General features: G+C 45.3%; 1 protein-coding gene across 3 annotated transcripts in view; it reads right to left on the minus strand.

The window, feature by feature from the left end:
• The window catches only part of FGFR3 (fibroblast growth factor receptor 3), a 62,520-nt gene that overhangs the window by 25,901 nt on the left and 21,703 nt on the right, over positions 1-14,916 (minus strand). For all 3 annotated transcript variants that reach the window (XM_083440740.1, XM_083440739.1, XM_083440738.1), the window contains exons 3-5: positions 8,392-8,655; positions 4,216-4,278; positions 797-966 (exon numbers count right to left, since the gene is read on the minus strand). In XM_083440740.1, the coding sequence (XP_083296866.1) occupies positions 797-966; positions 4,216-4,278; positions 8,392-8,655 (497 nt within the window). The remainder of the gene's footprint in view (positions 1-796; positions 967-4,215; positions 4,279-8,391; positions 8,656-14,916) is intronic.

The raw sequence follows: 14,916 nt of genomic DNA on the forward strand, positions 1-14,916 counted from the left end.
TTTTCTCGAAGTGGCAGACATGCTTCCTGGTATTTTTTGTACATAGACTAGGCTCAGCAACATAGGAAAATTCTCACGAAATTTGTAAACGGGCTCCAACTAGGGGTTGGGGAACATAATAATAATAATAATAATAATAATAATTTATTTATACCTGCCCATCTGGCTGGGTTTCCCCAGACACTTTGAGCAGCTCCAACAGAATATTAAAAGCACAATAAAACATCAAAGATTAAAAACTCCTCTAAACAGGGCTGCCTTCAGATGTCTTCTAAAAGTCATAGTTGTTTATTTCCTTGACATCTGAAGGGAGAGCATTCCACAGGGCGGGTGCCGCTACCGAGAAGGCCCTCTGCCTGGTTCCCTGTAACCTCGCAGTGAGGGAACCGCCAGAAGGCCTTCGGTGCTGGACCTCAGTGTCCTGGCTGAATGATTCAAGAACAACCTGAATCTAATAATTCGTCCAAATACATTGGGGTGTGTGTGGGGGGGAATACCTACAACATTGTGCATGTGCTTCAACTGTCTCACCAATATATTCAATTTATGACAGTATCCACATCACATTTTGCATTCTAAAAATTATACCCAAGGCGAGAATCTGCAAAGCAGTTTGGCTATAAAGAAGTACAGACTGGAAAGGAAATTATCTATGATGTGATCCCATATCCCATATCCAACTGCCCTTTCAAAATTGTTCAGTGAGCAAAACTTCAGGTGCAACAATTCCAGGAGGTTTTCAGAGCTGGAGGTTAAGGAATGGACGAAATCGATATTTAGACCGCTGACGTCTTACTTTGATGCCCCCAATACGGTGCTCTCCCTTGAATTCTTTGCCATTTTTCAGCCAGTGTATAGAAGGAGAGGGATTCCCAGCAGCTGGGCAGCGAAAGCGGACAGTGTTTGCAGCAGGAACAGCCAGTAGCTTCCTATCCATTATCTCGAGACGGGTCCAGTAAGGAGCAACTGTAGACACAAAGCAGAGCAACTGAAGAAACACACCATGTCCGTTGGCGAGCATGTGATGCGATCTATTATGTGGAACAGCAGCCAAACCGCTACAGCTAGGTTTAGTTTCAGCAAAATCGTTGTTGTTTTCATAGGGTAGTTGTTATCTGAGCCTTGGAGAAGCTTGCTGATGAGACCCAATTCTTGAAAGAACTGAAACGGCTCCAAAGTGACCTCAGTGAAATGAAAAACAAACGCCATGCCAAGTTAGCATCGGATTAAGGTCCTCAGGCTATATGAATGAGAAAGCTCTCTCCTCAGTAAAATTCTGAGCTCAGCAAGTCAAGAAAGGTGGGCAAATCCACTCCACTTCCCTGTGGGGAGGAGTTGCGGTGGACCACGTGGCCAACCACTCTCCTCTGGGGGCGTTCCCGGCCACGTCATTTCCAGCCAGCCAATCCGCTGGCTGGGGGGCGTGGCCAGGCCCCATTTAAACGGAACACGAGCTGGAGAGTTTCCTCTTGGCTCGCCTCCTCAATCTCCCACCTGCCCTCCCTATTTTCAGGTTTCAACATTGGCTTTGCTATGGACCTTGGTTGGTCGCCGTTGAGGGGCCTGGTAGTAATAATAATAATAACAACAACTTATTATTTGTACCCCACCCATCTGGCTGGGTTTCCCCAGCCATTCTGGGCGGCTTCCACAAGACCAAAAATACACTAATATGTCATACATTAAAAACGTCCCTGAACAGGGCTGCCTTAAGATGTCTTCTGAATGTCAGGTAGTTGTTTATCTCTTTGACATCTGGTGGGAGGGCGTTCCACAGGGCAGGTGCCACTACTGAGAAGGCCTCTGCCTGGTTCCCTGTAGCTTTGCTTCTTGCAATGAGGGAACCGCCAGAAGGCCCTCGGCGCTGGACCTCAGCGTCCGAGCAGAACGATGGGGGTGGAGATGCTCCTTCAGGTATACTGGGCCGAGGCCGTTTAGGGCTTTAAAGGTCTGCATCAACACTTTGAATTGTGCTCAGAAACATACTGGGAGCCAATGTAGGTCTTTCAAGACCAGTGTTATGTGGTCTCGGCGGCTGCCCCCAGTCACCAGTCTAGCTGCCGCATTCTGGATTAGTTCTGGTAGGAATTTTTCCACTTGGCAACCTGGCATGGGCCATTTGGTTTTCGCCTACCTCATAGCAATCACCACAACTTTGTAAGGTGTGGCAGTTAGCCATTGGTTGACCTTATGATGGGGGAGGGAAGGTGTGGCCATCACCTGCCCCTCCAAGCTTAAGGGTATTCTGTTAAAGGAATCCGGGGGTGTGGATCTTGTCCGAAGCCCGGGGTGGGGCTAGGGCCATGCCACGACCCCGTCGGGAACTCAGGGGGAGTTTGAGTTGGTTTGCATCGACGGGGCTCCCCCTACCGGTGGCTGACCCTTATGGGACTCCCTGCGTGACGGGCAGGTGTCAGATATAGTCGGGTCAACTCCAATGCCTAAACCAATACCACTCACATTCTGTAACCAATAAAGTTGTGGCCTAAATTTGCCCAATAACCATTAACCTAATATCCATGTCCTTGTGTCTTATTCATCAACGAGGGGGTGGCTTCAGGGTCTCGACACGCAACAGAAAGATCTCAGAAAAAAAGACAATAAGCGCTAAAGAAATTTCTTCCCAAGGGCCTCCAGTGATCAGAATGCCATCACAGGAAGCCCCTCAAAAGAAGCACCTCATCTGTTTGCAAGAAGGTGTACGGGATGCCAGTGCACATGGACTGATTGGCAGCAGTCAGCATAGGTAAAGGTAAAGGGGCCCCTGACCATTAGATCCAGTCATGACCGACTCTGGGGTTGCGGCGCTCATCTTGCTTTATTGGCCGAGGGAGCCGGTGTACAGCTTCTGGGTCATGTGGCCAGCATGACTAAGCCGCTTCTGGCGAACCAGAGCAGCACATGGAAACGCCGTTTACCTTCCCGCCAGAGCGGTACCTATTTATCTACTTGCACTTTGACGTGCTTTTGAACTGCTAGGTGGGCAGGAGCTGGGACCGAGCAATGGGAGCTCACCCCGTCATGGGGATTCGAACCGCCGACCTTCTGATCGGCAAGTCCTAGGCTCTTTAACTCACAGCGCCACCCACAAAGGAGTTAATCATGTAGGAGAGGAAATAGGGTGCGTCTCTTGTTTGAGAATCTTGTTTGCTGGATCAGATGCTAAATCTGAAATCCTGTTACATAATAATGGTCCTTTAAAGTAAGAATACTTATCCCTCTTTTTCTGGCGAACCAGAGCAGTGCACGGAAATGCTGTTTACCTTCCCGCCGGAGCGGTACCTATTTATCTACTTGCAGTTTGATATGCTTTTGAACTGCTAGGTTGGCAGGAGCAGGGACTGAGGAATGGGAGCTCACCCTGTCGTGGGGATTCGAACCGCCGACCTTCTGATCGGCAAGCCCTAGGCTCTGTGGTTTAACCCACAGCACCACCCACGTCCCAGCAGTCAGCAAAGAGGTCAGCAAAGTCACGTTAATAATCAGTGCACCAATTCAGTGCATAGGTATGTGCGAAGTGCAAAGCACTTCATCCCATTGTCCCAAATAACCCTAGTTCATACATAGGAAAAAACAAAAAGACTTTTAAAAATTATTAGTGATTTCAATTTTAAAGGGTTCTGCTACCTTTGAATGCAGTGGTTTTGAAATACCACTGTCCTTCCCAGGTATTTCCCATGATTTTCTTTAAGTAGGCAGCACTCTTCCTTGGCACTGTTACAAATATCGCATATTGACTCCAAATTAAGGCAGTGGTAGAAGCAAACACAATATGTTGCATGGAAATCCCCCCCCCCCCGCAATTCAGTTGCTATTTAAGGACAGCAATGGGGGAGCCACAGAAACAGAAGAAGAGTTTACACACCCAATCTTTTAAAAAAGGGCTTCCTGATTAATTCTGAAACTCTTTAAAAAAAATTCTCTAGTGAAGAATGGATTGCTGCCCTTAGAAAACAATTGAGGAAATTGATGCAGTAGCATAACCACTCAAAAAGATAACAGCAAAAACATTGAAACACTGAAAAGTTTTGACTCAGTGCTAGATATTGTAAAACAAAGGTTGAAATCACTGGAGCCTATATGCCAATCTCCCCCCCCCCCCAAAATCTGCACAAATGATTCCAACAGTTCCAAGCCCCATTGATGCTAATAGTTTAGCTAGTATAAGCATTCTTGAGAATTACTTTGCATGTGTCCCAGACCCCAGATATTTACCTCCGTCTTCAGAGTCATCTTCATCTTCATCTTCCTCTTCATCATCCCCTGACGATGGAGAATCTTGAAAGAGAAGCAAGGGAGGGGTGGAAATTACATTTTGTGGAGGCAAAATTTCCAATTCATTCCTGCAACGATTTTCCATTATCAGAACGTATTAATTGGCACATCCCAGCGTTATCCCAATAAAGCTGTGATCTTCTGAACTCAACTTTTACTTCTGAACTTACTAACACAAAAATCCACTCATCCACAAACACAGGGATACAGTCCGGCTAAGCCCAGAATATCAATAATGATCTTCAGAACAAAGGAAATTAAAAACCAGAGGTGGTTCAGTTCTATCAATGTCCTTAAAGTAGGGCATTCTGAACTAGAGGCAGTACAGTGGTACCTTGGTTTAAGAACAGCCCTGTTTACGAACTATTCGGTTTGCGAACTCCGCAAAACCGGAGGTAGGTGTCCCCGTTTGTGAACTTTACCTCAGTCTAAGAATGGAATCCAAACGGTGGAAGGGCACTGGCGGCGGGAGGCCTCATAAGGGAAAGCGCTCCTTGGTTTAAGAACAGCTTTGGTTTAAGAATGGACTTCCGGAACGGATTAAGTTAATAAACCAAGGTACCACTGTACTCAAAATACAGCAAGACCAGTAAAGGACAGTGGAATTATTATTTCTTGCTATCTGGACACAGCTTCTGTTTATGCAGCCTAAGACTGCAATTGCTTTTTTAGGAGTCAAATCATCTGCTAGCTCACATTTAGTCTGCGATCAGCTAAAACAGACCTCTTCACCCGGCCAGTAAGTAATAGTGGCGCAAATGAAAACCAACCAAAATCTCAATTCCATCATAAAAAAAAACAATGTCCCCGTTTGTTTGCACTTTTCTACAAAATGGGGATGGTCAGAAAACCTTTATATATAAACAGTTCCAGCAAAGATGTGCCCAAAGAAATTGTCCCGGAAGAAATCTGGTGAAATGACAAGCACCCACATGAGGGGGAAAAAATGGAACAACTGAAAGGATGCCGTTTTACGCAGTTCGCTTGGGTGGCTGCTATACGTAACATAACTACAAGGGAACATATAGACTGAGGTTTTTGTAGCCTGTTTTAAAAACTCAAATAAAAAGAATGAAAACGTATCGTCTTTGATATTTATTAAAAAATCTCTTTCACGTCAACTTCTCATCCAAAATAAACAGGGGCAACGCACAGGTACCCTTTCATAAGAACTCTGTCGTTTAGTGTGGAAGCACCTACAACTTTGGACTGCCTGCCTATTGAGATCAAGCAGGTGCCTTCACTGTACAGTGGTGCCTCGCAAGACGAAATTAATTCATTCTGCGAGTTTTTTCGTCTTGTGAATTTTTCGTCTTGCGAAGCACGGTTTCCCATAGGAATGCATTGACGGTTTCCCATAGGAATGCACTGACGGTTTTAAGAAAAAGGCGCAAGACGTTTTCGTCTTGCGAAGCAAGCCCATAGGGAAATTCGTCTTGCGAAGCAACTCAAAAAACAAAAAACTCTTTCGTCTTGCGAGTTTTTCGTCTTGCGAGGCATTCGTCTTGCTCTACTCTTTTCCGCACCTGTTTAAGACACACTTGTATAGACAAGCCTACCCAGATGCTTAGAAAGCTGAGGTAATTTTAATCTGTTTTAGTATTTTAACTTTTAACTTTTGTACGCCTTAAAGCGGGGTTGTGAATTTTTCTTGATTTTACCATCTATATTTTGGATTTACCATTTATATTGTTGGGTTGTTTTTTTTTTTTTAAAAAAACAATCATTGCTCTTTAATAAGTTCAATTGGCACATTCAAATCATTTCCATTGCTCACAAGCTCGTTTTAAGTCGGCGGCTTGTCGTTGACCAGTATAAAAGTGGTTTTGCTGAGGAAATCAGCTTGGCAAAATCATTTTCGTATTAGAATTCCCCACTGCCAAGAGCCAGGCACTGCTAATGAAAAAACCCCAAGTAAGATCATGTTTATTGCCCCTGTGCAGCTACGCGGACTCTATATTTACAGTCTGTTGTCGTAACATGAAAATACAGTGGTGCCTCGCAAGATGAAAAGAATCCGTTCCACGAGTCTCTTCGTCTTGCGGTTTTTTCGTCTTGCGAAGCAAGCCCATTAGCGGATTAGCGCTATTAGCAGTTTAAGGGCTGTTAACGGCTATTAAAGGCTTAAGGGATTAGCGGATTAGCTGCTAAAAGGCTATTAGCAGTTTAGCGCTTTAGAAAAAGCGGTTGGGGAGCGGAAAAACCCCTCAAAAATTGCAAGACATTTTCGTCTTGCGAAGCAAGCCCATAGGGAAATTCGTCTTGCGAAGCACCTCTGAAAACGGAAAACCCTTTCATCTTGCGGGTTTTTCGTCTTGCGAGGCATTCGTCTTGCGGGGCACCACTGTATCTCTAGGTCCTTTTTGCTCTTCCACGTTGCTGTGAATGTTCTCTTCTGCTCTTTGGAAGTTCTTGAAATTCAAAATTTCTTTGGAAACCACAACCTGAATGTAACACTCCAGCTGAGGGTGTGGCAATAAAGATATATAACATGCAGCAATATATTGTTTTTTCCAGTACTCTTTCATTTACATTGCATAATGTAAAACTGCCCCTGTACCAAGAGAATATGCTTCCACTGTTGTTGTTTAGTCGTTTGGTCGTGTCTGACTCTTCGTGACCCCCTGGACCAGAGCACGCCAGGCACTCCTGTCTTCCACTGCCTCCCGCAGTTTAGTTGCCGGAAGGAGGCGTACAAGGCACCATCCAACAGTCTTAGGGACACCACTCCTTACTGGTGTAGGGTTCACGCCTTAGCCTTCTCCTCCTCCCAAAGATATCCCACAAGGCAGTGGAGGTTTGGACCAGAGCTTTCCTTCTCCTAGATGGGCTACCTTTGGTTGACAAGCCCCATCTGCCCCTCTACAGCAGGTGTAGAAACTGGCCTCGTCTGCTCAATCTGCCAGAACCTGTCTTCACATGCAGGGGAAATCCAAGGGTTTGAGACCCATGGGCTACCCTTGCCCAGTTTAGCTGGCCATTCAAAGCCATTCCCAAGAAGTGGCTGCTGTTGCATGCACAGCTTCTAGGGGCCACAGGTGAGACCAAAGGTAGACAAACTACAAGAGTGGAAAAATCATTCACATCCATGTCCAAACACCTGGGGTCCTCCTGTTATTCCACAGAGAGCATCCCAGAACCTGAGTTAGCAGTCTTTAGCTTCTTTGTTAACCTAACACTTTTCAAGTCAGGAAGCTGCAACCTAGGCAGACTTAACAGTATCACAAACTTTGTTGGATAATGCGATGGAAACAACATTGGTCAAAAATGGAAGCAAGAAGAATTACCGACGATTGAAGAATGGAGGATGAAGTTAATGGACTATGCAGAACTAGATAAACTAACAGGAAGGATTCGAAACCGGCGGGACCAGACATTCACGGAAGACTGGAGTAAATTTAGGGACTATTTGAAAAGTATTTGTGAAGATTAGACGACGTTTGTAGGTTTGCAAGAAGTTTTGTGAGGAGTATTATTGGAAGTATTGCAAAAATGGAAAAGAGGAAGGATGATTTGTTAAGAGATGTAAAGGCAATATAAAGTTAAGAAATGCATAAGAAGTGGTTAAAACGGTGGATCATCAGAGGTGCTGATGGAAGTCTAAAAAGATTGTATAAGTGATAAGTTTTGTGGTACATTTTATATATGTTAAAATCAATAAAATCAATAAAAATTATCTATATAAAAAAGGAAACAACATTGGTCAAACAACATTGGTCAAAGCAATTTGATTTTCAGATAAGATTAGAACCAGATGCAAAACTCTTTATGTTAAATAGTGGGTAGACATAGCAGACGACACAGCGATTCTTCAAACAGCTCTTCTTTATTCACAGGCCAGAACAGAACTGAACAGCAAACAGCTCAGCCGGCCTGCTTTTATAGGCAGCTGGCTGTCAACATTGTAGCAACAACAACCCAGGGTTTCCCGCCTAAAGTAACTGACGTGGACCTGAGTGAAAACTATATACATGATACTCCTGGTGGCCAGGGTGAGAACTTCAATACATAACACTTTAAAATGCACTTTTCATTTGGGGATGTAAGCATGGATCCAGGTGATCGGCAGAAAAGCAGAGAGAAAGTGGGGGGTGAGGGGGACTTCACTGAACTCACCTGTCACTCGTACTGTGAAGTTCCTGAGCATTTCAGTGGAGTGCCTTGGCTTACAGCTGTACAGACCAGAGTCATCGTAAGATACATTGATAATCCTTAACAACTTCTGGACAAGATGAGTTCGGTTCGTAGGTGAAATCCCAATGCCATCTTTATACCAGAAGACAGACATAGAAGAGACCGGAGAGTTACACAGGAGTTCGATGTTCTCGCCGCTGCCAACCACCAGTTCCTCAAGGAATGTTGTGTCGGTCCTTAAATAATCTGCAAGGAAAGAAAATGGAAAAGATGCCATACAATTCTAGTTTACTCAGAATATCTAAACATGATCATAACCATATTCTAGGTATAAAGGTAAAGAACCCCTGGACAGTTAAGTCCAGTCAAAGGAGGCTATGGGGTTGAGGTGCTCATCTCGCTTTCAGACAAAGGGAGCTGGCGTTTGTCCACAGACCACTTTCTGGGTCATGTGGCCAGCAGGATTAAATAGCTTCTGGCGCAACGGAACACTGTGATGGAAACCAGAGAGCATGGAAATGCCATTTACCTTCCCGCTGCAGTGGTACCTATTTATCTACTTGCACTGGTGTGCTTTCGAACTGCTAGGTAGGCAGGAGCAGGGACAGAGCAAAGGGAGCTTACCCCTTTGCAGGGATTCGAACCACAACCTTCTGATCAGCAAGCCCAAGAGGTTCAGTGGTTTAGGCCTGTAGGAGAGTCTCTCTCTCGTTTATTTGCCCTTGCTTTTCACAAGTCACAAGCTTCCTCTCCTCTGGTCCTGGGTCATCCATCTCTCCTCTCCTTCCCATGCCTTCATCTACTAACTCATCTGCCCTCTGGCTCCTGCTGCCACCACCAGCCACTTCCCCTTTATCTCCTGCTTCTCCACCCTTTCACAGGCACCAGTGTTTCTTCTATGTGCTTCCTTCCGACAAGTAAGGTAAAGGTACCCCTGCCCGTACGGGCCAGTCGTGACCGACTCTGGGGTTGGGTGCTCATCTCGCTTAAGAGGCCGGGAGCCAGCGCTGTCCGCAGACACTTCCGGGTCACATGGCCAGCGTGACGAAGCTGCTCTGGCGAGCCAGCACCAGCACTGCGCACGGAAACGCTGTCTACCTTCCCGCTATAAAGTGGTCCCTATTTATCTACTTGCACTTAGGGGTGCTTTCGAACTGCTAGGTGGGCAGGAGCTGGGACCGAATGACAGGAGCTCACCCCGCCGCGGGGATTTGAACCGCTGACCGTACGATTGGCAAGTCCTAGGCACTGAGGTTTTACCCACAGCGCCACCCGTGTCCCTCTCCGACAAGAAGGTTTCCTATTTTATCTGTATCTCTCACCCTCTCGTTTTCCTGCATATATTTCTTGCCTTCTCTGCCAAGAATCTTTTCCATTCCGGAGCTGATTTGTGGAACACATCAATTAAATATGTTAATGCCTCTAGGCACGCAGAGACTGCTTTTCCTCTCATTTTTAGGAAACTGGAGAACTGAAGAGCACTTTGTGATAGGTTGCCTAGCTCCCAAGCAAGCTTGAGACCCAGTACCACTTTGTTTATACACACGACAGTTGCTGAACCAAAGGCAATGAAAGACTGTTCCCTTGCTGCGTGGCTGTGAAATGAGCTTTCTTCAGGGCTGCCATACGTCCGGATTATCCTGGACACAGCTGGGAAACAAGTTTTCAAATGGCATCCAGACAGATTTTATCTGAATCAGTGAAAACCGCTTGTATGGCAAGTGGGGTATTTTTTTTAATTTAAAAATTCTTTTACAATTGTTGTAGCTCAATAACTTTGACAAAAAAGAAAGAAAGAAAGAAATGCTCAACAACTTTGTCCACATTTTCACTTTTGGGAATATGGCAACTCTACTTTCTTCATGGGAAGAGAAGACTCCCTGGAAAAGACCCTGATGCTGAGGGCACAAGGAGAAGGGGGCGACAGAGGACGAGATGGTTGGACAATGTTCTTGAAGCTACTAACATGAGTTTGACCAAACTGCAAGAGGCAGTGGAAGACAGAAGTGCCTGGCATGCTCTGGTCCATGGGGTCACGAAGAGTCGGACACGACTAAACGATTAAACAACAACAACATTCTTCAAAACTTGCTTCTGGTTGGAGCTGCTCCAACTCCCTCCTGCTGGGAATTTAGGGAAGGAAGCAGCTAGAAAAAATAAAATTTCCTGGAAAGTTCAACTCCCACTCAACACACACACACACAACAATTGTGTAAATTATAACTGCTGGCTCTGGTAGTCACACAATCCGTGCCTGACCCACTTTCTGTCTCAGTCTGCCGCTGCTGCGACAAGCATCTGGTTGCGGGCAAAAATCCCTCACTCCCCTTTCTTTTCTGGTGGCCAGGAAAGCTTCCAATATAGGGTTGGTGTTCTGGAATAGCTTGAGGAAACCTTTGAGGAAACTTAGAGACTGCAAGAAACAGGCACCGCCTTGGACATGCTTTCTACAAGATAGAATCACAATGCCAGAATGAAGCTTTCATGTAAGAGGTGACGTTCACTGGCTTGGGAACTAGCTTTGGTTTTTCATTTGTTCCATTAAATTAGAGTCCATGTCTCAGTGGTAGAGCATATCCACAATGTGGAATCTTCAGCTGAAAAGCTCTCAGGTTGCAGGGCTGGGAAAGGCCTGAGACCTGGAGAACAGTTACCTGCCAGAGGAGACCGTCTTAGGCTAGATGAAACCATGGTCTCAGTCAGAATAGGTACAGTTGTCCTCTTCTACACCTCCTTCCCATGAGTAGATATGGTCAGGGTAGAGGACAATTCGCTGTCTGTGTCTGCACTAAGTGAGCTCTAGTTGGGATTGACTGATTTCAATCAGGTTTCCCATTCTGTAATTCATGTGTTTCCTGAACAAGCTTGCATACTAAGTGGGACACATGCTGGTTGGCAACTAAATAGAGCCTTTTTGGGGCGCGGGTGGCGCTGTGGGTTAAACTACAGAGCCTGGGACTTGCCGATCAGAAGGTTGGCGGTTCGAATCCCCACGACAGGGTGAGCTCCGCTTGCTTAGTCCCTGCTCCTGCCAACCTAGCAGTTCAAAAGCACATCAAAGTGCAAGTAGATAAATAGGTACCGCTCCGGCGGGAAGGTAAACGGCATTTCTGTGCGCTGCTCTGGTTCGCCAGAAGCGGCTAAGTCATGCTGGCCACATGACCCGGAAGCTGTATGCTGGCTCTCTTGGCCAATAAAGTGAGATGAGCGCTGCAACCTCAGAGTCGGCCGCGACTGGACCTAATGGTCAGGGGTCCCTTTACCTTTACCTAGAGCCTTTGTGCAATCTAGGAGCATAATGCAAAACCTCAAAATTATGTCTGCTTAGATATAGATTTCTGCTTGACTCTGTATCCATACAAGATAATTTATTTGAAGGGTAGAGTTCCAATCCAATACACAGCTACTTCCAAAAAATCCTATTGAACAACGCAGGACCCAAATCAGATTAAACGTTCATAGGATCATGTTATAACAAGCATTCACAATTTCCTAGAAGCAAGGTGGAAATCACTGGGTAAAAAAGGAAGACAAAAGTCAACGTCTCTGCTGTTTGGCTGTGAATTATAAATACGATCATCATGCATATTTTGAGAAGTAAACACATTGTAGAGCTCGGGTAACTGAAAGGCTTAAAACAGGAGGCTCACAACCCATATGGGCTCAGTGGATAACCCCAGCAAAATATAGAACAACACCCTGAGATTCTATTTCCTGCGATGTCTTGGCTGGCTAGTCCACGAGCTCCATAAGAAGCCCAGAATTCTAAATACAATTCACAATATTCTGTATCATTTCTAAGGCTTAACCTCAGATTCTCTTATTGTCCATTGTCTCTTCTATGTAGAAAAGTAGCCTTCAACTCTGTGCCCAATAAAAAGTTTTAGATCATTTTTAAAAGTGTAAGTTTTAATGTGCTTGCTTTGAATTAAACCCATATTTCTATTAACACCATGCAATTTTTTTAAAAAAAGGATAGATACTTACTATAACTGAATGATTTAAAACACGCACACAGACATCTTGTTTTCATCCGCCTCGGATCTAATTTATAATAGCGCACACCACAAAACATGGTTAGCTTTTAAGCCCCAACAGAATTTTATCTGTTTTCCTTTTATTTTAGGGGCTCCCCGTGAAAGAGGGCGTTTTATCCATTGCAAGAGCTTCCAGTTTGTGCCCATGAAGGAGGCACAAACTCACTCCTGGCAAATTGGGCACCTGCGGATCGTCTGCTGCTCACCCAGACACTTGACACAATGGCTGTCCGACTCAGTGACCTTTTTACCACTCCATCACAATTTATCATGGACCCAGCGCTGTCGCAAGACCAGTGCAAGACATGGTGCTCTCCAAAATAGGTGGCCAGTGTGGTGTAGTTGTTAAGAGCGGTAGACTCGTAATCTGGTGAACCGGGTTCGCTTCCCTGCTCCTCCACATACAGTCACACTTCTCTGAAGTCTCTCAGCCTTATTCACCTCACAGAGTGTTTGTTGTCGGGGAGGAAGGGAAAGGAGAATGTTAGCCGCTTTGAGACTTCTTAGAGTAGTGATAAAGCGGGATATTAAATCCAAACTCTTCTTCTTCTTCCTCGCCTCCCTGCTTACTTTTCACAAGTTTTGCTCTGCTGATGCAGTGGCAGTGCTAGGAATCAATCCACCTCCATCTTTCCTCTCTGCGTCCTTCGGTGGGACGACTCCCTTCCTCAGTGTTATGTACTGAAGTTCTTGCCCTGGCCACCAGGAGTATTGTGTATGTAGTTTTCACTCAGGTCCACGTCAGTTATTTTAGGCGGGAAACCCTGGGTTGTTGTTACTACATTGTCGACAGCCGGCTGCCTATAAAAGCAGGCCGGCAGAGCTGTTTGCTGTTCAGTTCTGTCCAGCTTACAAATAAAGAGCTGCTTTGGAGAAATCGCTGTGTCGTCTGCTATGTTCGCCCACAACTTAACACTCAGAGCAAGGCAATCTGAGGGAGGTGGCCTGGGAGAACGCTTGTGCTGCCTCTGGCAGTTATAAATTCTTCTGAAAACTTACTTAAATGTTACTTTAAGTCTTAAGAATCTCTAGCTGGTCCTACCTTCTGGGGCAGCAGAGAATTACTCTTTGCTTGCTTCTGTGTGACAGGTTCTTGAAAAGCATGATGTCTACCTTGTTCCTAATTCTTACATTTGTTGTCTACAGCCTTTAATGTCCTGCCTTTAAAGCCCTTAGCAAGGGCACAATTCTAAATTAGTCTGATGAAGACACTTAAGACTTCGCTAGTGCCTTTTTTGGGGGTGGGGGGAAACTTTGTGCTCCTTCTGGGGCGGTTTGCCCACCTAGTTTTTCAACAATGAAGTTTTGCAGATTCTGCGGGTCTACATTCTCTGTTCCTCCGGACTTCCCTGCCCCTTTTTAGATTAAATTTCTCTTAGATCAAATCTTCAGTTAAGGCAGACAGCTGGCACCCAATAATACCTCAAAAGCAAAATGCTGGACCCCGGATTGCCAAATCCCAGGCTGCTCTATAACCGGAGGGGGGGGGGAGAGAACAGCTTCACGATAATTAACTGAAGGGACACAATGAACTAAATTTTGCCCAGCTGGCTAATTAAAAATGGAAGCCACCACACTCAACAGCCAATATAGGGCCAAATCACGAAAGAGGAGGGAAGGACTGGCAGAAAGAGCCAGAGTTCTTGTTCTATTCAGATACCGGCTTCCAGCAGTGATTCTGCCCACACGGCGTTAATTGTCATTCCAGCTACAACCGTCCTACTTTCAGAGTGAAATTCGCTTTCCAACACAGCTAGTTAAAACCATCAGTTCCAATGCATGTATTGGCTGATTTCCCCCAACCGCTAAAACTTCTTTTTTAATGTCAAAAATCTTGAAATCCAGGACCAATTTCTTCCTTTCTTAGAAAGGTGCAGAGCTTCATGCTAACTTGTGTCCATGAGATTATCAAAGGCGCGTTCTGTTGAAGAGAATTACAGGCCTGTTTTGCATGCAGTCATTTCGTTTCAAGGGAAAGTACCCTTTCTGCCTTTCCTTCGCTGGCATAGTTGCAAGGCGCAGATCAGAAGCTCCACCTGTTTTTAATTAACTAGAGATTAGTATGACATCTGAACCCTAAACTCTGGCTAATTTTAACTATGGTTAGTGAAAGCAACCCAATTCCATACATTATGGTTTGAGGTTGGCTGGTTTCCCCAAACCATAGTTAAGACTAATCAGGTCTAGATGACATGACAAACTGCAGCCGGTCTAAATATGGACGAGAATGTTTTTGAACTCCTCCCTGCAGCCATGCCGAATGAGGAAAGGATTGGGCAATGTATGAGCCCAAAGCTTTCTGTGATTCATCCTTGCAGCATGGAGAGGTAGAGGCTCTTACTGTTGAGATACTGCCAGGGAGACAAAGTCCATCATGACTCCACGTCGTCTCCGGACGTCCATCGATCTCCCGTAGACACGCAGTATCAGCAATTAGTGACATGAGCTCCAGAAATAGCTTGCCACATTC

The sequence above is a fragment of the Podarcis tiliguerta genome (assembly GCF_965153285.1).
Source record: "Podarcis tiliguerta genome assembly, chromosome: 5".
Classification (NCBI taxonomy): Eukaryota; Metazoa; Chordata; class Lepidosauria; order Squamata; family Lacertidae; genus Podarcis; species Podarcis tiliguerta.